Source organism: Saccopteryx bilineata, chromosome 6, assembly GCF_036850765.1.
Source record: "Saccopteryx bilineata isolate mSacBil1 chromosome 6, mSacBil1_pri_phased_curated, whole genome shotgun sequence".
Lineage (NCBI taxonomy): Eukaryota > Metazoa > Chordata > Mammalia > Chiroptera > Emballonuridae > Saccopteryx > Saccopteryx bilineata.
Window position 1 is genome coordinate 6634498 of NC_089495.1, and position 22185 is coordinate 6656682.

Here is a 22185-nt window from a genome sequence, read left to right on the forward strand (position 1 = left end):
GTGGGACAGTCCTTGCCTTGGCCGCCACTCGGCCCCGGCCAGCCGGCCGCGGAGTATAGGGTTCTCTACTTGATGGGTAGTCCTGGTCGGCAGAGAGTCCTGTGCAGTGTGAGTGACCGAATTCCCCGGGGCGCTGCTATTCAGTCTGCCCTGCCCTCCGCATTCGGACTCTCCGCACAACCTCGGTTCTCCAGTTCAGACAAAGGACTCCTGCTTAGCTCTGAAATGTATAAGCAGCCCAATGTTTTTACACTTGTAGCAGAATGCAGCTTACTAACAGCACTAGAACTTTTAGTTTTTCTTGCGCTGGAAAGGTTTTAAAATAATACAATACTCCAGTGTACCTTCGTGTTAAAAAAAAAATCAGAAAATGAGGCCTGACCTGTGGTGGCGCAGTGAGTAAAGCGTCGACCTGGAAATGCTGAGGTCGCCGGTTTGAAACCCTGGGCTTACCTAGTCAAGGCACATATGGAAGTTGATGCTTCCAGCTCCTCCCCCCTCCTCTCTCTCTGTCTCTCCTCTCTCTCCCTCTCTGTCTCTCTCTCTCCCTCTCTCTTTCCTCTCTAAAAAAAAACAAATAAATAAAATTTTTAAAAAATCAGAAAATGCATAGATATCCTGCTCAAAGGTGATTTCATCTGCACGAACATGGAAAACCTTTGATGAGTGTTGGACTCATGCCGGGGGTCAGCCGTGAATGTGGACACTTCTTGGGCAGAACAGATCCCTCTGCCACCCCACTGCTCATTGAAAAGATGAGTGTGAGATTTCCCCACGGCCTTCCTTGATGGGTTAGAAACCCCGATGTGAGACGCACAACCGTGCTCACTGTAATTGTATTTCCTTCAGAACATGCTTGGCCCGCACAGAACAATGCAGAACAGACCGCCACGCCTCCACAGAGCCAGCATCGTGAGCTGTGGGGCTGTCCCCACCCTCAGTGGTTCACAGACACCCCTCGGAACACAAGCCTTCGTGGGCGGGTCTGAGCAAGGATGGACGCTGAGCATCTATCTCTCTCCCCAGAGCTGTGGCCCCTGTCACCCTGACAACACCCCTGTTCTCACCTAGGTTAGCCTAAGATGTCAGAACCTTGTCTAAGAAACAGAAGATGAGGTATCAAAGATGAGAATGAGGCGGCCCCCGGGCAGCACTGGGAAGGTAAGGAGAGCAGGGTCCCCTGCTCCGGGGCTCTGGGCTGCCATGCCCGCTCCGCCCACTCACTTTGCTGGGCTGGGCCTCAGGCTCCACACGGTGCCGGCAGCGCTGTAGGACTAGGATCTCTGAGGATAATTTACAACTCTGGTAGCTCCAGGGTCTACACGGGTCGTCTATAATCTAAAATTTAGAGAGACTGCTCCTTATTAATACCGGACAAAATAAAAATATAGGTCAGTTCCATTCTCCTTGTTTCTGGTTTGTTTTGTATTGTTTGTTTTTGCAAATGCTAAAACTTCTACTTGGTTTATTCCTACGTTTTGTGATCTGACACATTCTTCTCCATTCTTCAAGCCCTGATCTACGGTTTCCTCTCTGGGGGGGGGGGGGGATGAGTCACTCCCCTCTCTACACTGTGACAGGAAATGAGTCTGTTAATATCTATTATCTGTCATGAGCAGTCACCACTAAAATCAGTAGATATCATCGTCTTGGGTCCACAGGGCAATCAGCAGCACTGGGCACATGTGAGTGGTGGGCACTAACTGCCAGTGGAAAAAATGGACGATCACATACCCATCTTCTCCGACCAGTAATGATACCACTACAAGGCTATGCAATGAAGACAAAATGTGTGCATAACTGCTAATGCCCCTCTCAAAAAGATGCTAAAACATGGAACTGGATGGTTAAATAAATGACGTGAGAAAATGAAGAGACTTAACTCTGAAGATACAATAGCTTCCACACTCTGGCCAAGGATGAGATAACATGATGACGATGGAGCCGTGAGGCATTCAGTGTCTACTCTAGTCCTTCCAACCCAAAGCAGTCCTCTTGAACAAAGCTTACACAGTGAGGAGAGGCTTTCCCTCAAAAATACAGTATGATCCCAGAAATGATTTAGCTTTTTATCTAACCCCAAAGTGAGCTTCTGAGAACTTAAAAAACCTTGGCTTTGCCGCGTGTGTTGGTGTTCAGTCGGGGCCCATCTGACTGTCGCCATGAGTCCTTTGATGTCATCAACCTAAAAATGTGCAGAAAGCTTACCAACTGTCACAGGCAAACCGAGGTAATTAAAAGGGTCAACTAAATAATTAAACTCACTTCAACTCAATCATACATGCTCATGAGAACCTGGGACGGAATGAATAAATGAAATTTTCCCTGAATCCCAAACCACACTGTGACTGTTAATTGCCGTGAGAAGAATTAAGAAGCGTTCTCTGGAACAGAGCCTCTGAGAGAACATTAGAAATACCTGGTTCCGCTCCACCAGCCACGCCCTGGTGGTGGCGCTAGTGAGCACTGAGTGACGTGACTCAGGGGGGAAGGTGGTGTGTCCCCACCCATCCAGGACTGTCAGCCCCTCCCCCTGCCCCAATCACTCCGCATCACCTCCACTGCCTGTTACAAAACCAGAACTTGATTCTGTTTTGTCCCTTTCAGATCCACTCGCACACTGCTTTCTAGGTGACATCTGAAAAGTCATGTGACCGTGTCCACTCTCTGGAATACCCCAGGGGCTTCCATGCTGCTCTCTGGATAAAAGTGAACTTTCTCGGCGTGCACCCGAGGCCCTGCTGACATCTCTGCTAGCCCTCTTCCTTTATTCAGAAACGAGTCTAGACCACACCGGCCCCCCTGAAGTCCCCGTCTCTCACGTCCCCGCCTGCAGCCGCATCCATGCTAGACCGCACGGCCCCTGCTGGCATCCTCTGCTGCTCTGCGCCACACGGGGTTGGGGACAGGCTCTGAGGGGTGGCCGCGGGGCCACCGCCCTCGTGCTGGGCATGTCTGCTCAGCTCGGAGCTGCAGCACTAACAAGCCCCCTCGCAGAGACCTGCTAATGTCCTGTTCTTTGGATGTCTCCCTCAACGGCACAAGAGCTGGCGTTTTGAGCTCCATCTGCCAGAGTATTTGTCTTCAATCCAACTTGAATGAGTAATAGGGGTTATTGATTTACTGGATCTGGTCATTTACCCATGCCTACCATGGAGTTGCCCACTTGTTTTTCCCCAGCATTAGTTTGTGGATATCTGATACCAATAACCCTGCTTGCCTTCACCATCGAGATACTTCCAGTGCCTAGCAGAGTGCCTGACACATAGTAGGTCCATAGTGGGCACTCAGTCAGTATTTACTTAGTGAGACAACCAGTATTACTTAACCAACGGACAAACCACCAGAACAACAAAGATCTAATCTTCTCGGTCTCGTATAACTGCTTCTAGAGTTTCCGTTCCTGCCACTTCCTAGCTAACTCTTTAGAAATAAACACTTAGAACATATACTAAAACATTAATCATTCTTATTTTGTTAATTTAATATTTGATCACTTAATCTATCATAGGTTAACATTTACTTTGATTCAATGAAAAAGATTTATGAATCAGAGATAAAGTAATGTAATTAGAATCAGAGTCTTAGATTTAAAAAGTACTTTATTGGCCCTGGCCAGTTGGCTCAGTGGTAGAGTATCAGCCCAGTGTGTGTAAGTCCTGGGTTTGATTCCCTGTCAGGGCACACAGGAGAAGTGACCATCTGCTTCTCCACCCCTCTCCCCTCTATCCCTCTCTTTCTCTTTTCTCCCTCCCCGCAGCCATGGCTCAAATGGTTCCAGCAAAGTTGGCCCTGGGTGCTGAGGATGGCTCCATGTCCTCTGCCTCAGCTACTAAAATAGCTTGGTTGCTGAGCGACAGAACTGCAGCCCTGCCAGGCAGAGCATCCCCTGGTCGGGGCTTGCAGGGTGGATCCTGGTCTAGGCATATGCGGGAGTCTATCTCTGCCTCCCAGCCTCTCATTTAATAAAAAAGAAAAAAAGCACTTTAATTTATCTAGAAAACAAACTATATTAAAAGCACCACAATACTTCTTATTTAAAAGTGGCTTAGGTAATTTTTAAATATTCTCATCCATTCATTGAAGTAAAAATAGAAGATTTTTATTTCCAAAACCATGGTAACTGTTGCTTTGAGCCCTTTATGCTACGAATTTAAAAAAAAATGCTGCTGGCATCTGAAAATTAAGTGGTTGAGACTCCTAATTCAGACTTGTCTTACCCAATCTCAACAAATCACCCTAGGGTGCTCTACACTGATGTTTCCCACCAGGTTTTTAATCCCTTCTCAGGTTTTAATTCATCACTTGTACCTATAGTTTAAATATCCTGTCTCTCAAACCAGTTTCTTATATGTTAGAATGGCCCTTTCCGCTCACTGAAGGCAACTGTTAAATAAATCACACGCTACAGCGCAACATTGAGATTCAGCACCCACGACTGGTACTCGCTGAAAGCTCACTCCGAAGATAAGGGAACCAGAGGCTGCACTCTGGGGAGGAGCCACCCAGATGGATGTCAGTCCCACAGCAGGCTTCACTCATTAGACCCTGCCCTGTGTCAGGGACCAGGGCAGGCCCAGAGAACCCACTCTTCCCGTCATCATTATGACCCCACAAGGTAGTACTGCCTGCACAGAAGTTGAAACTCAGGGAATTCAAGTAAACCACAAAAATTGCATAACCAATAAGTAGAAGTATCTGGTTGTAAACAGTAAAAAATACTGGAATTGAATAAACCTAGAAAAATAAAGCAAATATGAAACCTTACATTCCTTGATGTGGTTGGATATAAACAAGGGTTCATTCATTTACATAATTAAGCCACTGGAAACTATCTGGTCTTTTTAATTTTTTATTTATTTTTATTTATTTCTTTATTCTTTTGTGACAGAGACAGAGAGAGACAGAGAGAGGGACAGACAGGAAGGGAGAAAGATGAGAAGTATCAATTCTTTGTTGTGGCACCTTAGTTGTTCATTGATTGCTTTCTCACATGTGCCTTGACCAGGGGCGGGAGGGGGGGGCTGCAGCAGACCGAGTGATCCCTTGCTCAAGCCAGTGACCTTGGGCTCAAGCTGGTAAGCCTTGCTAAAACCAGATGAGCCTGCGCTTAAGCTGATGACCTCAGGGTTTCAAACCTGGGTTCTCCTTGTCCCAGTCCAGTGCTTTATCCACTGTGCCACTGCCTGGTCAGGCCTATCTGATCCTTTAAAATCACCTAAATGTTCTGTAAACTAATAGACTAATATGTTAATATTGTCATTAAAATCATGTCAAAATACTAAAATATTTTATTCTTTGAACAAATGATTAATAGGTAAATCAAAGAATTAGATTTTAGAATAGCTTGAATAATTCTTGTCCAAAGATATCACATCTGAGATCAAAGAATTCATCAATATGACATGACTATAAAATAGTTTCAATGACTATAAATTTGTTTCAATATCTTGGGTTAAGAATAAAAGTCTTATTGCTCTAATAACAACTTGAAATACTGGCTTTAATTTACTGTTAACTCTTCATACCTATTAGAAGAACCTAGACATTCCTGGTGAATGAAAATATACCATATTCTTCCCAATATCTGAAAATAGCACTAAACTAACCTTATTTGAAATAGCTGCCCCCCACACAAAAGAAAAGCCTTGTGATTTAAAACTTATATTTGTACAACACAATATTTGTATGGAAAGTGAGAGAAAATCAATAATTCTTTCCTTGCTATATGAGCAGCCTCACAGTGAGGTGATCAATAACAGGCTGACAAGTAAGGAGTAAATGCCAAATTGAATATCTGGGTGAGGTACTGACAGTAATACCAAAATAAAAGTAGGGCTTTGGCGTCCTCCTTGAGAGGCGATCTTTGATAGTCAAGAGGCGGAATAACGTGACCCAGGACTTCTCTGCAGCCCTGAATCCCTAAACACGCCGGTTCTGCCCCCTGCCTTCCCGAGCACACTACATAATCTTTCTGTGCCCACTCGAGGCTTCTCCCCTCGCTGCTGTCTCTGCTTCAAAAGTCTTTCATCCAAATTTTATGAACATGCAAAAAAATATATTTAAATGCTATTTTTCTCAAGACACTAAATGAAAGTTTCATAAATAAAGCCACTTTTTCTTTTGTTTTTTTTTGTATTTTTCTGAAGTTAGAAGCAGGGAAGCAGACAGACAGACTCCCATATGTGCCTGACTGGGATCCACCCAGCATGCCCACCAGGGGACAATGCTCGGCCCCTCTGGGGCATTGCTCCGTTGCAACAGGAGCCATTTTAGCACCTAAGGCAAAGGCCATGGAGCCGTCCTCAGCGCCTGGATCAACTTCGCTCCAATGGAGTTTTGGCTGCAGGAGGGGAAGAGAGAGACAGAGAGGAAGGAGAGGGGGAGGGGTGGAGAAGCAGATGGGTGCTTCTCCTGTGTGCCTTGGCCGGGAATCGAACCCAGGACTTCCACATGCCAGGCCGATGCTCTACTGCTGAGCCAACTGTCCAGGGCATGAAAAAAGCTACTTTTGATGAGCTACCATTTACTAGTGTCTTTTAAGAAATCTCTGTGAATAATACAGTAATAACTCCTAGCAGTAACAGTAGTGCTAAGATAGCCCTCCACTTCCTCCTCTGGAGGTGGTACAGACTGCTCCTTTCTAGTCCCACTCTATTGACCGCTGTGTCGTCTCAATCACCCTTTGGTCCTAACGCTACTTAGCAGTAATATTATTTCACCCAATAATAAAATTTGTAATAGCTAATTTTGAGCATCTGCTAAACCTGGGTACTGGTTGAAATAACTTCCGTACATCATCAATCCACACAATGAACCTTAAAATTAAATTAAAAACAAAAAACTTGGAAGCCAAAAACTTGGAAGCCTCAGCCAGATTATTCCCACTGCTAAGGTTGTTGTGACGATAACGGCAGTAGGATTTGAACCCCAGACCCACGATAACTTATTTTGCTCACTTTCTGAGACGCGTCTTATTATTGTCTTCCATATGCATAAGCTCGATTTCTATTAACTGGACTTCCTAGGAAATAAACTAAAGTCCTCTGTGTTAGCATGAAGTTGGTTTGATGGACTGATAAATAATTATGTTGCCAAATTGTGCAGGGTCAAATCAGAACAGGCATTTGGACAGGTTGTTGAAAATTAGTTTTTTTCAAATTTGAAATGAAACATAAAATATTTATGTTGGCCACAGTGATAGGGATGTGACTTCTGAAAGGATGCAGGGACACGTGGCTTCCCAGGAGTCAGGGATCCTAGGGCTCTCTCACACGGGGGTGGGGGGAGCCTGCTCCTCAGGCATGGGGCTTGATGCCTGCCCTTCAGTATTCCTTGCCATTTAAAATGGATTCCATTTCTAATACAAAGTAAAGTGAAACATTATTTGATGCTTAAGGAGTGAATAAACTGAAGGGCTTTAATTAGAGGCTGCTTAAGAAATTCTCACTTCTCCTCTCCCATGTCTAACACTGAAAAGATTTCCTACATTGAGTGAACCTGAAGGAAACAGAAGAAGAGAAAACAGGAAGGTTGGGTGATCTAAGGACGATGAGATGACAGACGGCTCGGAACAGGAATAGGAAAACGAGGTAGCTGGGGGAGATTCCCTTTAATCTGTTAAAAACCGGGCGAAATAACTTTTACTGCATGTATTTTTAAGAAACATAAAAATAATATAACTAAAAAGAAATAATCCGCCGCTTAAAATTAACCAAAGGTAATATTTAATCATATCTGCCCCAGATTTTGTTTTATTGGCATATTATTTGTTATACACTAAAATTCACCATTTACAGTTATAAGGATTGGATAATTTATACAGATTCAACTTGCTAAAATTCCCTTGTGGATGTTTGTATCTATAGTCATGAGATCTGTTAATCTGCAGAATTATTTTCTTGTGAGGTCTTTGGTTTCGGCACCAGGGTAATGTTAGCTTCATAAAATTAGTTGAGAAGTGTTTTTCCAGTTGTCTTTTGTGGAAGGTTTTGCAATAGAATTGCTATGGTATTTCCCTTAAATGGTGGTGGGGTCAAATGCACCAGTAAAGCCATTGGTGCCTGAGGTTTTCGCTGTGGCAAGCTTTACAACTACTAATGCAATTTATTTTATACGGGGTTATTCAGGTTCTCTATTCTTTTCTCAATCTGTCTCTCTCTCTCTCTCTCTTTCTCTCCTCTCTTGTTATCTCTCCTATCTCTGTCTCTCTCGGTGTCTCGCTCATGCACACACACACACACACTTGGTATTTTCTCATTACCAGAGATGAAAACATTTCTTAACTTGTTCATGAGATGCCAACAGTTCCTTCTTCTATGAAAATCTTGTTCTTTTATTCCATTCATTTTTTTCTATTGTCATCATTCTTTTTTTTTAAATGACTTATAAAAGAGTTATTTATCTATTTTTTAAAACATACTTTTATCATCTGACCTGTATTTCTCAATGTTTTTATTTTCTCATAAAGACACTTTAAATCCTAGTTTGGTCAAATTTGTCAGTTTTTCTTGTATTATTACTACATTATTTACTACATTTTTCTCTATGTTTTAAAAACTCTTTCCTATGCCATGGTCATCAAGATACTTTCACATATTTTTCTTTATCATTTTAAGATTTTTTTAACAGTTCCTTATTAGGCCCCTCTTACTAGATCCATCAAGAATTTAGTTTCACGTGTGAAATGAGGTAGGTATATGTGTGAAGTAGTAAAATAATTCCTTTTAATACAATGAAAATTAATCACTTTCTCTATTCAAACCTGTTTTTCCAACATCCTTTACTGCATAGTTTTACAATGATGCATTTAAGATACATTACTATCATACATTTAGGACATTTGACATCTGGATCTGTTTCTCATCATTTTATTGGGATCCATTCATCTCTGTTTTATTTAGGGATCAGGCCACAGTTATAATCACTCCAGTTTCACAAATAGATCTAGATGTCTGAAAGGCCTGATCTGCCACCATCCCCTTCTTTTTCTTCTTCAGAATTACATCACCAATCTGCGGAACATCCATCTCTTTTTCATACAGATATTTAGAACCAGCTTGTCAATTCCATGGAAGATTCTTTGGGGCTGTTATTGGGATTCCATGAGAGAACTGGAATATTTCTGATAATGACATTTGATGTTCACTAAGCAGATATGTCTCATCATGTAGTCTTATTTATATAATACGCCATTAAAATCTGCTAACTTTGGTACGTTTATTCGTAGGGTTATTTCGGACTCATGCGATTGTTAGGTGGAATTTCAGCTCCCCTTGTTGGGGTGTGGCTGACATCTGAGCATGCTCTTGATTGTCTGTGTTGACTTCATACCAAGCACCCCTGCTGGTCCCTCTTATTATTTCCTGTTGTTTGTAGAACCTCTTTAGTCTATTATATAAACAAGAATGTCATCCTGATTAATGACAGATTCATCTCTTTTTTTCCACTCTTACCACTTACAATTTTTTTATTTTCTAAGTGCACCAGTTGGGCCTTATAAGACAGCACTGAACACTAAGCAACCTTGTCCTGTTGCTATGCTGTTGGGAATGCATTTCGTCTCTCCACACTAAGTATAATGTTGCTTGTAGGTTTTTGTATGCTATCTTAGATCAGTTTATAAATATTCTACTCTAGTCTTAATTTGCTTATTATTTTCTACCATAAATTACTGTTAAATTTTATTAAATATATATTTTCTAAGATGATCACAAGATTTTTCTCCTTTAAACATTAAAAATAAAAATTCGAATCTTTAACTATCCTTCCATTCCAGTAAATATTACCTGGACATAATTATATTTTGAACACTTTTATATTAGCTTTTTTATTAGTCTTGGATGTTTCTACCTCAATTCTGAAAATTGTGCTTCAGGAAACTTCCTTATTTCTAATCTTCTGCTTACCACATTTTTCATCTTCCAAGCTGCTAGAATGATCTTAATAAAATTAAAATTTCAGAACCTTATCTCCCTACTGAATTCCCAACAGACATTCCTCATGCTTAACTACACGAAAGGCCGGCTACTTTGTGCACTGAACAGAGCCCCTGATGGCCTCTGCTTCCCTGGGCAGGTCTCTTCGTCGCTGCGGACCTCCCCCGTCTCCACACCCCAGTCCACTGAGCTGCTTCCAGTCACTAAGTGCCTCACGGTTTGTTCACTTCAATACCACTTACCCTTTAAGCCGGAATGCCTTTACCCTGATCCAGGAGTCAAGCAAACCATCTTCAAGTTCTATGGCTCAGCCCATACTGCCTTTAGGAATCCTTTATTGACATTTTTGGAGGAATTTTTACTACTACCGTCTGCCTGTATAGACCACACAAACTTCACCTGTAGCATCTGTTATACCATATAACTCCTACTGTTTATCACTAAGTCAAAATCTATTTTATTTACTTTGTACTGCCAATATCTAGCATCAAGTTCACTTACTTGCAAGTCACAAGTTTAAAAATTTCCTGATGAAGCAAATTCTCATTTTTAAGCCCATTCCTAAAAGCCTACTGGGTGGGGTCTTGCTCTTAATTCAGTTTTATTTATAATAGTATTTTCTATTCATAAAAAAATAGCTAATCTGTTTATTCCTAAGAAAATACATAGCTATCCTGTACAATGGTTTTGGGGGGGAAAGCAATAATTTGACTAAAGTTCAACTTAGCCTCACAAATCTAGAATTCCTTATATGATAGAAATAGAAGAGATTAAGACTGAAGACTTAGTCACAACATACTTTCATAACCAACGGTGTGTGTATGTCTGTGTGTGTGTGTGTGTGTGTATGTGTATGTGTGCTGCACACACCCCATGTGAATGTATATGTATGGACTACTATCGCTTGGCCCCACGCTCTGTTAAACTATTTTACATGCCTCACCTTATTTATTCATGTCAACAAAAACAGGTGATACATAGTATTATTATCTTGCCTACGGATGACAAATAAAATAAAAATGGAGTTTAGGTCACCTTTTCAAGTCAGTGAATCCGAGAATTGAAAACGGAGTCGTTGTTTGTTTTTTTTTAACCAAAAAATGCAAAGAAAGTGACTTCAGTCACCCAGAGAAGGCTGATTTGTTTAGGCTGCTAAAAAATTAATGAATTGGAGAGCATAAAATTCTGGTCAAGTTGATATACAATGTAAAGTAATATCATCATTTTCCACTATTAGCCTGTCTTGGAGAAGTCTAAACCTTATAATTCTCTGCTTCCAAAAGATACTTTATGTAGGGAGAAAACACAATTATTTGTGACTGGTAACAAAAAGAAAAACATCCTTTTCTATTTGTATTTTATATGTCAAATTTAATACAAAAAAAATAGATTACCTTCCTGAAATTTCCTTTCTCTAGAAAAATATAATAACCATAGCTCCTCTCAAGACAATCTCATTGACTATATAATGTCCTGGGTCTTCGTTGAAAACAAAACTTGCGTACTTCTGATGTTGTGATTATAACAACCTCATTGCCCTTCTCCGTGTTATCACTAGGTATGATTAGCTCTGTAAGCTAAGCAATGGCAACCAACCGTCTGGAAAATAATCATTTTTTAAATTAAAGATTAAGTCCATTGAATGCCTAATTATAAAAACTGGAAGAATTAAACAAAAAAAAAAGACTGCAAACAATTTCAAGCTTAGTTCAGAAATGAACATTGGTAAAGAATGCTTAATTAACTCCGTTAAGTTGTTCTTCATCGAAAGAACTCATTTATTTTCCCAGAGAGGTCTAACGTTTTCGCAGTTATGTGTTCAAGAGTCCAGAAGCTTCAGCGAGAGGACTGAGAGGCGGCGAGCAGGAAGCGTTGCTGTGACTCCGACAGCCAGCCTGCGCCCACAGCAGCCAATGAGAGGAAATGGCTCTTGTAGTCTGGGCTCTTCTTCTAAAGATGCTGGGATCAAAACTGAAATTTGCCCTAGAAGCTGTCATGGTTCTCAAGATGCATTTAAAGAAAGGTTTGGCAAGTGTTAATAGGAATCGGAAAACAACAACAAACCAAGCCAGCCAGATCCCTTAAACTCCCAGGACAGAACAGAGCAGTTGAGCCGGCCAAGAGCCTACCGGCCAAAGAAGCCAGCCAGTGGACCGTGGCGGGCAGGCTCAGCACTCCCGTTTGCTGCCTGTCAACAATCAAAGACTAGATGTTTTCTTCTTCCTAAACAGCCACTAAATCCACAATGAGCCTCCGGGACAGAAAGAGAAAGCCAGTGACTAAGGAATCAGAAGGAGCCGGCTTGCAGAGCGCACACAGCTACTCAGCCTGAATTGTGAATGTTTTCCGTTTGTGCTTGCGCTGCATGGCGCCTTCCTCTCTCACCAGAATACCAACGCGGACTGGCTGGCATGCTAAGAGATAGAGGGACAGCTTCTGCTCTCATTATCTCTCTTATTTCCTTCCCTTCAACCACATCGGTGATGTCATCTGCTAAGTTCCCCATAGTTTTGAATCTGAAATGCTACAGCTATATGATCATGTAAGAGAAGCATTTTCTCGATCCTTATACCAAGCCTTCCTCCCATCTATGCCCCCGTAATTCAGACACTTTCCAACAAAAGGCCAAGGGGTCAAGAATATTTGCAAAGAGTGGTTGTAACTACGGCCATGATTGAATGGATAAGAAGTCAGGATAGGCTTCAGTAGAAAGCAAGCAAATAGGACAAGGTTCTAAGGACTCTATGAGGATAATGAGAATGTTTCATGTGATTAACAGAGTGAAAGAACAGAAAGAAAAGATACTCTGGCCAGCAGAACCAAACTTTGCCCACCACCAGGGCACCACTCACATTCTGTTCTACTGGTTGGAACTCCTTGGCACACATGTAACACAATATGAATCATGCCCTCTGGGGTCCTGGCATGCTATTGGTGTGTATGAGTGATATTAATTTACACATTCAGTGGAAAAGGGGAAGGAGGTTAAGAAGTACAAAAAAAATTTACATATTCAGAAAATCCCACTTAATGATAAAATCCAGGGCTGTTATAAAAGCCAACAGTGCAGTAGAGGAGTTGAGGTGGAAAGAACTAATGGCGAAGAGGGTGAACCCACATGGGCTGAAAGTGTTTGTAAGATCCTGGGAAGACGGTCAGAGAACAGCATAGTTGGCAAAGTATTCTATAAATGACAGGGAGTGAACAGGAAGGGAGTCCACTGCAGAGGTCAGCTAGAAAGCTGAATCCACAAGCAGGCTGAACATCAAAGAGGCACGCTTCTATTAAGGTGAGACCCATACCCCATTCCAGCGGTCATGAGAGTGAGTGACCTAGTAGCCTTCATGTCAGAGAGGTAGAGCGGCCTCGCTTCAGAGGGGGCCCTGAGCATGCGCAGTCCACCCCCATGGCTCACTGTCATTTTCCTGGGGCTACGCCCACCCTGCTGCCACCTCCATGCCGCGTGATGCCCTGCTTGATCATGCCTGGTCATGTCACTCTACAATCCAGCTTCTCTTCAAGGTCCCTCATTCAGAAAACCTCTCTTGATGACTGCAGCCCCCACTGATCTCTTCCATTCCTGCTTTCGGCACCCCTCTCTCGGGTTTTCTGCTGAATAGTACAAAGAGGACGTTCCAGATTGATGGTTTTAGCAATCACTTTACTTAACCTAGCTCTCCATGACCAAATCTTGTAAAATTCTCGGATAGTTTTCTGTGTGAGAGTTTTATATCTTCAATTAACACCCATCTGCAGCAGAAATGAGAAGGGTGGACATCTGGTTGACCCTCAAGAAACACTTGTTCAACTATTCAAACTAATTTTTAATTTAGGCTTTTATATTATTAAATCTTTTCAGCCTTACTGAGGTGTAATTGACAAGTAAAATTGTATATATTTAAAGTATGCAAATGATTAAATGATACATGTGTACATTATGAACCGACACAATGATGTCAGTTAATTAACATATCTATCATCTCACATTGTTCTTTCTTTTATGGTGAGAATACCTAAGGCCGACTGTCCTAGGAAATGCCAAGCACGTAACAGAGAATACTCATTTATCACGGAAGTGCAGGGGACTCTAGGTACAATGATTCTGTCACAGCGATGATTTTAATATGATGCAATGAGATACATAAGTTTTCATTGGTATTTTTAAATTTGTTTTTACCTCTTGTGAACTGAGTATCACTTTACATCTCAGTTTATTTAAACCAGGATAGATTTATCATGTTTTGTAAAGAGAATTCCGTTAAGATAATTGCTGTGAAATGAATGAAACTAATTAATAACACTAATTTTTCTACTGGTCTCTACTTCTTCTCTACTAAGAAACCAATTACTCACAAATTGTGCACTTTTATTAATAGCTGCTCTGGCTGTTTCCTCTCTAGGGACTTGTCACTGTGAATTTACTTTCTCATACATACAGTGACTAACAAAATTGTGTTCTCCTATGTAAATCTTTCTTTAGAAGGTAAAGAATGTGAAAACGGTGACAATAATGGATAAACTTGTCACACACATCTCATATATCTAGCACATCCTTGTCATGAATTTTTTTTTATTATTTATTTTTCTGAAGCTGGAAACAGGGAGAGACAGTCAGACAGACTCCCGCATGCGCCCGACCGGGATCCACCTGGCACGCCCACCAAGGGCGACGCTCTGCCCACCAGGGGGCGATGCTCTGCCCCTCCGGGGCGTCACTCTGTTGCGACCAGAGGCACTCTAGCGCCTGGGACAGAGGCCGAGGAGCCATCCCCAGCACCTGGGCCATCTTTGCTCCAATGGAGCCTCGGTTGCGGGAGGGGAAGAGAGAGACAGAGAGGAAGGAGGGGGGGTGGAGAAGCAGATGGGCGCTTCTCCTGTGTGCCCTGGCCGGGAATCGAACCCGGGACTTCTACATGCCAGGCCGACGCTCTACCACTGAGCCAACCGGCCAGGGCTGGGAATTTTTGTCTTTTTTTGTACTATTTAGTAGAAAACCTGAGATAGGAATGCGGAAAACTCCCTTAGTATTAAATGCTCATTTTCTGTACTTAGTTAACTTTCTAAGTGTTCATAAAGCACTTACAATGGTGCATAGCACATGCTAAAATACTACAGAAGTACTTGTAAAACATATAAAATAAAAATACTTTGCGCTTCACTAGTACATACTCTGTGCTTTGGAAAACACTAAGCTGATCAAATCATGGGGACTTTTCACGTCAGAAATATATTTAAGCTGAGCTACTGAAGGCTCAGCTAGAGGTTTGCGTTTCCATGGAGAAATAAAAAGGGCATGTCAAGGAGTAAAAACAAGCATGATCAAATATTTGGAGGTAGGAAAAGGTGAGTGGATGAAATACATTTGTGGGCTTATTTTGTTTTGTTTTGTTAAGGTTTAACAAGCATGAGAAGCTCACAGGAAATGCAGGTCAAGAATGCATGATCAGAGCTGTGCTAGAGTGGGCGCTAGATCATCATTGGGGGACGACCCCAAGGAGACTAGGAGAGGGAGGGAACTTGCAGGGGCAAGACCCCTGAAGTCCAGGTGGGTGGGGCTGGGGAGCTGGGTGAGCAGCTGCAGGCAGGTATGATAAAGGCATACGAACATTATATCAACAAGGCCAGGCATACTGGTCACCATCAAGAACAAAGAGAGGGGATTGGGGGAGGGGGAGAGGGCAGGGGAAGGGCAGACAGAGAGCCTGTTAGGTCCGGGAAGGATGGATTCAGCTTTGACCCTATTGAGGTTGAAAGGTGAAAGGGATGGCTGGGTAGAGGCAGTTGAGCACAGCAATAAAGATCTGGGAGCTGTGCTCACAAAATAATGCCAGACACCAGGAGGCTGCACGCCATTAGTGATTTTTTTGGCGGAGAGTTTCAGTAAGCTCTGGAGAGCGCCCCAGCAATGTGAGCTACTGCTGAGGACCAGAGACAGCAGCCGCAGAGACTTAGCGAGTGCAACAGGGAACGGGACCAGCACTCGCAGAACGCAGCTCTTGGTAACATGTCTTAGAGCTGGGACCGGGATCATAAATGAAGGGCAGTACAGTGGAGACGCAAGGAAAGAGATCACAGTCACAGGAGGCTCAGGCAGCTGGACGGGCGAGGCATTCTGGAGCAGCCGTTCCTGAGGGAAGCACCTCCTCTGGCCGGACCACCTGTTAGATCTACAGGCCTCCCTCTCAAGCCCAATTCTGATCCTGCGTCTTAGTCGTGGGGCCAGGAATCAGCATTTAACATATCTTCTATGTTTCCCTAATTAGACAATAAACTTAGAGCTTCTAGAAGAACAAGTTTTATAGAAATAGCAAGAGATGATTATTTTGCTATGATATACTTTTTTTTTTTTTTTTTTTTTTTTTTTTTTTGCATTTTTCTGAAGCTGGAAACAGGGAGAGACAGTCAGACAGACTCCCGCATGCGCCCGACTGGGATCCACCCGGCACACCCACCAGGGGGCGATGCTCTGCCCATCCTAGGCATCGACATGTTGCGACCAGAGCCACTCTAGCGCCTGAGGCAGAGGCCAAGGAGCCATCCCCAGCGCCCGGGCCATCTTTGCTCCAATGGAGCCTTGGCTGCGGGAGGGGAAGAGAGAGACAGAGAGGAAGGGGCAGCGGAGGGGTGGAGAAGCAAATGGGCGCTTCTCCTGTGTGCCCTGGCCGGGAATCGAACCCGGGTCCTCTGCACGCTAGGCCGACGCTTATGATATACTTTTTGTATGTCGTACATTAGAGAGCAAGCAGTGACAATTTTGACAGGTTATCTTAACAAACTAAAGAAGAATTCATTTTAACTACATGAGTTCTTACTTCTGGACTCCTTGGGCATTATTTCAATTATATTGGTTATGCAGGTCAGCCCTTATTTCTTGGGGAGAGGTGGTTGTGTTTGCTGTGTCATGAATATGGTGCATAGAGTACGTGGCTTCACATTATCCTAAATTCCTCATGTCTTGTCAAAAAGTGGAAAACAGAATGACCTCAGATCAAGAAAGTTGACACAGTCAGACTCTAATTCTTTTAAAGGCCTCTAAGTTCCTAGGCTGAAGCTAATTCTGTCCTTGAGTTTAAACCCATCTCATTTACCCCAATTTTTCTTTTTTTCTTTTTAATTGCCTAGGACAAAGATCTATATTTTTGTAATCATAAATGACAGTTCTGACCCTTTCCAGTTAAAAATAATAAAGTAAAATTTATATTTAAAGTTTTGTTAAATAGAATCTTACATATATAATTTAGAAATATATCTTCCAAAAAATGTATACTTAATCCTAGATTTACTTTCATTCGGCATAATACCAATCCAAATTCTGTATTTTATACAATTAACACATACTTGAAAATAAAAGCCACCTTCTAAACAGCTACAAAACATCTGGTTTATTGTGACAAAATGATAGCGAATAAAGGATTTATGCTAATTGAATTACATTACAATTTATGATACAAACTCAATTCCAAAAAAATAATCAGTAATTTAAAATAGCCTTAGATACTTTAGGTTTATACTGAAATAAGACAGATAGCTGATTGTATTCGACATGATTTTGGAAAAAGTTTTCCCACCATTCTACTAACACATTTCTAACCAGGCATCAGTTTCCACACTCACGTTTTGGTGTGAAATTTTAGTGTGACTGTCAAACTTTCATCATTCTCGTGAAAGGTTCAGTCTTTTATCTTATGTGTTTCAAAAACCATATCAAATTTCCAGGGATAAGCCTGGTGATGCCCACGTGATGAGTGAAGCACGCTTCCATTTCCTTTAGGAGCAAGATCCGTTCGCGCTCTACCTCCGTTCCTTCTCCTCGAACATGCACACCGCCCCCCACATCGAGAGGCAGGCTCCATTAATCATGGCTGCAGTGAGTGATCTTCTGCGATGTCAGGTGTTCTGGGTCCGAAGAATCCTGGCAGCTTCCGCCTGGGTTTCTTGCAACACTTGCCCTAGGAACGTTCCCTCTTGGAACCCAGCCACCAATGTGTGCAAAGCCCGACCCACTCAGTGATGGCTCCAGCTGGGCTCCCAGCCCGCCGGCCACCAGCATCCACCGCTGCTTATGTGGAAGCTCTCCCGGATAGCCAGCCCAGTCCAGCCTCCAGGTGGCGAGGCCCCCGCAGACGCTGGACTGCCCGGGCACAGCACACCTCACAGAACTGCTCGGCAGTCAGCACGCAGAACCACGAGGGAAAATAAAAGCTGATGTTTTTACCTTTCTCTGCTCAGGCTCAGACGGCCGGACTTACCATTTTCTAGTGAATATAACCTATGAGAGGCCACGTGACCCATAAAACTTTTACCTAGTATACTCTTAACATCATTAACATGTTCTTGAGTTGCTTAATGGAAATAGCTCAACCTTATCTCCTTTGGGTGCGTTTTCCTCTCATTGTTACTGAGTCGAGATCTGAGCTTCATGAACTTATAGGATCTTGCCCAACCCCCTCATCCAACAGAAAAGGAAACAGGATCCCCGAGATTAATGGGACCCACCCCAACACAGAAGGGATTATCATCACTGCTCCTGCTTCAAATCTTGGCTCTTTGTACCTTGTTCATAACTGCCTCTAGGGGGTCATAGTTTTCCTGGAAACAGACTTTGAGTTCAAGACAATACTATTTCTTACTATTCTTTCCCTAATTTAGCAAACAACTTTATAAATCCTTAACCAAGTAAATTTTTTTTTCCTAAAATTGAAGGACAGCAAAATATTTCTGCCTGACTTTCTTCTCTTGTCAAAATTTATAGACTCCTAGAATATTAAACACGGAGGGCAGTTAGTAGGTATGGTGGCTGGGTCTCCTCCTTCGTGGCTGGGTCTCCTCCTTCGTGGCTGGGTCTCCTCCTCCTGCACACAGTCTTCATCCTTCATCTCCGAGCCCTGGGCCAGCACCTCCTCCACTCCCCCTCAGACAGAGTGTGCGTGTGGATTTACCTCTCCGGAAAGGCCGGGAATCCTCACATCTTATTTCTCTTGTGCTTGTGCTGTGATTAAACTCTCACTATATATTTCCAACCTACTAAGCATTTGTGTTCAGATGTTAGCCATCACCTCTTAGTCAACATCTCAAAAATAAATTGAATATCCAGTCCAAAGCATCCAGAAAATATACCATCTGGTTTTTTTTCCCCTTGAAATAGTCTGTCAAGGGCCCAGTATTTCCCTAAGGTTCAAGATTTCAAATCTCCAGAGAATATCGTATGCATTCTCTTTATTGCTTGTTTGCTTAATTTTAGAGATTTTTTTTTTAATTAGAAATATCTGCCATCTATCTTTTTCTCTCCGTTTCCACGATTACCACCATTCCACTATGGCTAGGATAGACACGTGTCATATCATCCAGGCTCATGGTGACAGCAGGTCTATCCTCTCCAGTCTGTCCTTTATCTTAAAAACACTGCCCAACTTATCTTCCTTAAACTCTAATTTCATTATAATTCTCCCATGCTCAGAAAACTCCCATGACTCCCTGCTCCCCGCTGTGTAAATTCTAACAGGTTGTTTTTGAAGGTTCTTCAGAATCAAGTCTCATGGTGTCAACCCAGCTCCGTGTTAACTGCTCCTCCCACTGCGGCCCTTCCTGCTTGGAGAAGGGGCCTGCAGTTCTCTCCAGAACACCTCTTCCCTCCCCAAATCCTTCACATCCCTCCACACCAGGCTCGATACCACTCCTTTCATGACACTTCCCCTAATAATATCAATGTCAGTTTTTTTTGTTTTGTTTTTTTTGTTTTTGTTTTTGTTTTTGCATTTTCTTTTGCATTTTTCTGAAGCTGGAAATGGGGAGAGACAGTCAGACAGACTCCGCATGCGCCCGACCGGGATCCACCTGGCACGCCCACCAGGGGGCGACACTCTGCCCACCAGGGGGCGATGCTCTGCCCATCCTGGGCGTCGCCATGTTGCGACCAGAGCCACTGTAGCGCCTGAGGCAGAGGCCACAGAGCCATCCCCAGCGCCCGGGCCATTTTTGCTCCAATGGAGCCTTGGCTGCTGGAGGGGAAGAGAGAGACAGAGAGGAAGGTGCGGCGGAGGGGTGGAGAAGCAATGGGCGCTTCTCCTGTGTGCCCTGGCCAGGAATCGAACCCGGGTCCTCCGCACGCTAGGCCGATGCTCTACCGCTGAGCCAACCGGCCAGGGCTCAATGTCAGTTTTAAAAGAAAACAAAGAACAGTAAGTGATGTGGGTGGGAGAGGAAAAGGTTCCTGACCTATATCGCACACTACGGCCTGAAATGCCCCAGAGAGCTTGCAAGTTACAGTGAATCATGCAGCCAAAATGTAGCATTTACATTTGGAGTAGGAATTGTTTCATCACCTTCCTTCTGGAGAGCAGAATTTTGGGGTAGGAGGGAATACCCCTTGCATACTTATATCAGCTGAGGAAGGAAAAGAAAATCAAAGGGAGAAACATGAGATGCCACATCTCAAGGTGCCTACTTTGCAAATAACTCCTTTTCTTATGAGAATTAGCCTTGTGCATTATAGATATGGTAGCTATCAATTATTCAGAATATTTGATGAATCAACTACTCCCATTCTTCCACTGTGCTAGAGGATGAATTTCTTTTTTATTTACTTATTGATTTGAGAGAGAGAGAGAGAGAGAGAGAGGGAGGGAGGGAGAGAGAGAGAGAGAGAGAGAGAAGGAGAGGAAGGGAGAGGGAGAGGGAGGGCAAAGGAGAGAGAAAAACATTAATTTGTTGTTCTACTTATTTGTGCATGCATTGGTTGATTCTTGTGTGTGCTCTGATCAGGGATTGAACCTGCAATCTTGGCGTAATGATGTTTTAACCAATTAAATAACCTGACCAGAGCTGGATTCCGTCTTCAGAGTCAAACGTGAACTGATGCTCTGTTCACCCCATAGCACCATTTTTCTTTCTTGGAAGGATACATTTCAGTTGTGACACCAGAGGAAAGATGGGTTCAGCTTGCTGGCACAGTTGGGCATTCGCCTACACTGTTCCCCCTTCTCCTAGCAGTTTGGCCTCTGATGCTGAACCTCACCCCCTACTACCACTGAGTAAAAGAGTTCTGAGTAATGAGGTTCTGTGCTTTGAATTGCAAGAGGAGGGAAAAGGTGACTTTTAATGATGGAGTGTTTTCTCTCTAGTGTCTGGACACATTTCCGTCCTTCTTTCTGTCACCCGCCCCATATGCCTGTTGGCTCTTCCAACTTCTGGAGTGTGTCTGCGTCACCGTCCTGGGTCCCAGCTGAAGGCCATCACTATCCTTTGCTGCAGGCCTATGCTTTGCCCTGCTCCCCTGACCCCTGGCTCCCCTGACCCCTGGCTCCCCTGACCCCTGGCTTCCCTGACCTCTGGCTTCCCTGACCCTTGGCTCCCCTGACCCCTGGCTCCCCTGACCTCTGGCTTCCCTGACTCCTGGATCCCCTGACCCCTCGCTCCCCTGACCCCTGGCTCCCCTGACCTCTGGCTCCCCTGACCCCTGGATCTCCTGACCCCTGGTTCCCCTGACCCCTGGCTCCCCTGACCTCTGGCTCCCCTGACCTCTGGCTCCCCTGACCCCTGGATCTCCTGACCCCTGGCTCCCCTGACCCCTGGCTCCCCTGACCTCTGGCTCCCCTGACCCCTGGCTCCCCTGACCTTTGGCTTCCCTGACCCCTGGCTCCCCTGACCCCTGGCTCCCCTGACCCCTGGCTCCCTTGACCCCTGGCTCCCCTGACCTCTGGCTCCCCTGACCTCTGGCTCCCCTGACCTTTGGCTTCCCTGACCCCTGGCTCCCCTGACCTCTGGCTCCCCTGACCTCTGGCTCCCCTGACCTCTGGTTTCCCACTGTTTCCCCTGCCCGTTCTCACCTTCCAGCCAGCTGACACCAACGTGAGTTTTTAGTGACCTCAATTACAATAGAAAATATGTCATCCCTCCCTAGCACAAGAAGGGAGAGACAGTGTTTAGCTCTCTGTCAGATGACAGATAGGGAAGAACACTCATAAGAGTTAGTTAGAAACCAAGCCCAAGACTATCATGAGGCCAGGTGTTAACTCCACCTCCTCTCCACAACACCACCTCCCCAGAGGAGGGATCATGCAGTTTATCCTAGAACATTGAAGTCATAATCCAGGACCAACTGTTTAGTTTGGGAGTGCAAGCTAGAGAAATAATTAACTTCATAATAATGAGTACCTTACCTTTTGACAGAGAATCCATGCAAGCTTAAGGTTACAAGGTGAAAGAAAAATGTCATTCTTTCTAGACATTGAGTGTTGGATCCAAGTAT

General features: G+C 43.7%; 1 protein-coding gene across 2 annotated transcripts in view; it reads right to left on the bottom strand.

Moving 5' to 3' along the window:
• GPM6A (glycoprotein M6A) overlaps nucleotides 1-22185 on the bottom strand; it is a 239699-nt gene that overhangs the window by 215853 nt on the left and 1661 nt on the right. The window contains exon 2 of one of the 2 annotated variants that reach the window (XM_066235982.1): nucleotides 2110-2185. The exons of the other annotated variant lie outside the window; for it this stretch is intronic. Within the exon in view, the coding sequence (XP_066092079.1) occupies nucleotides 2110-2164 (55 nt within the window). The 5' untranslated portion in view covers nucleotides 2165-2185. The remainder of the gene's footprint in view (nucleotides 1-2109; nucleotides 2186-22185) is intronic. 2 annotated transcript variants of the gene reach the window in all.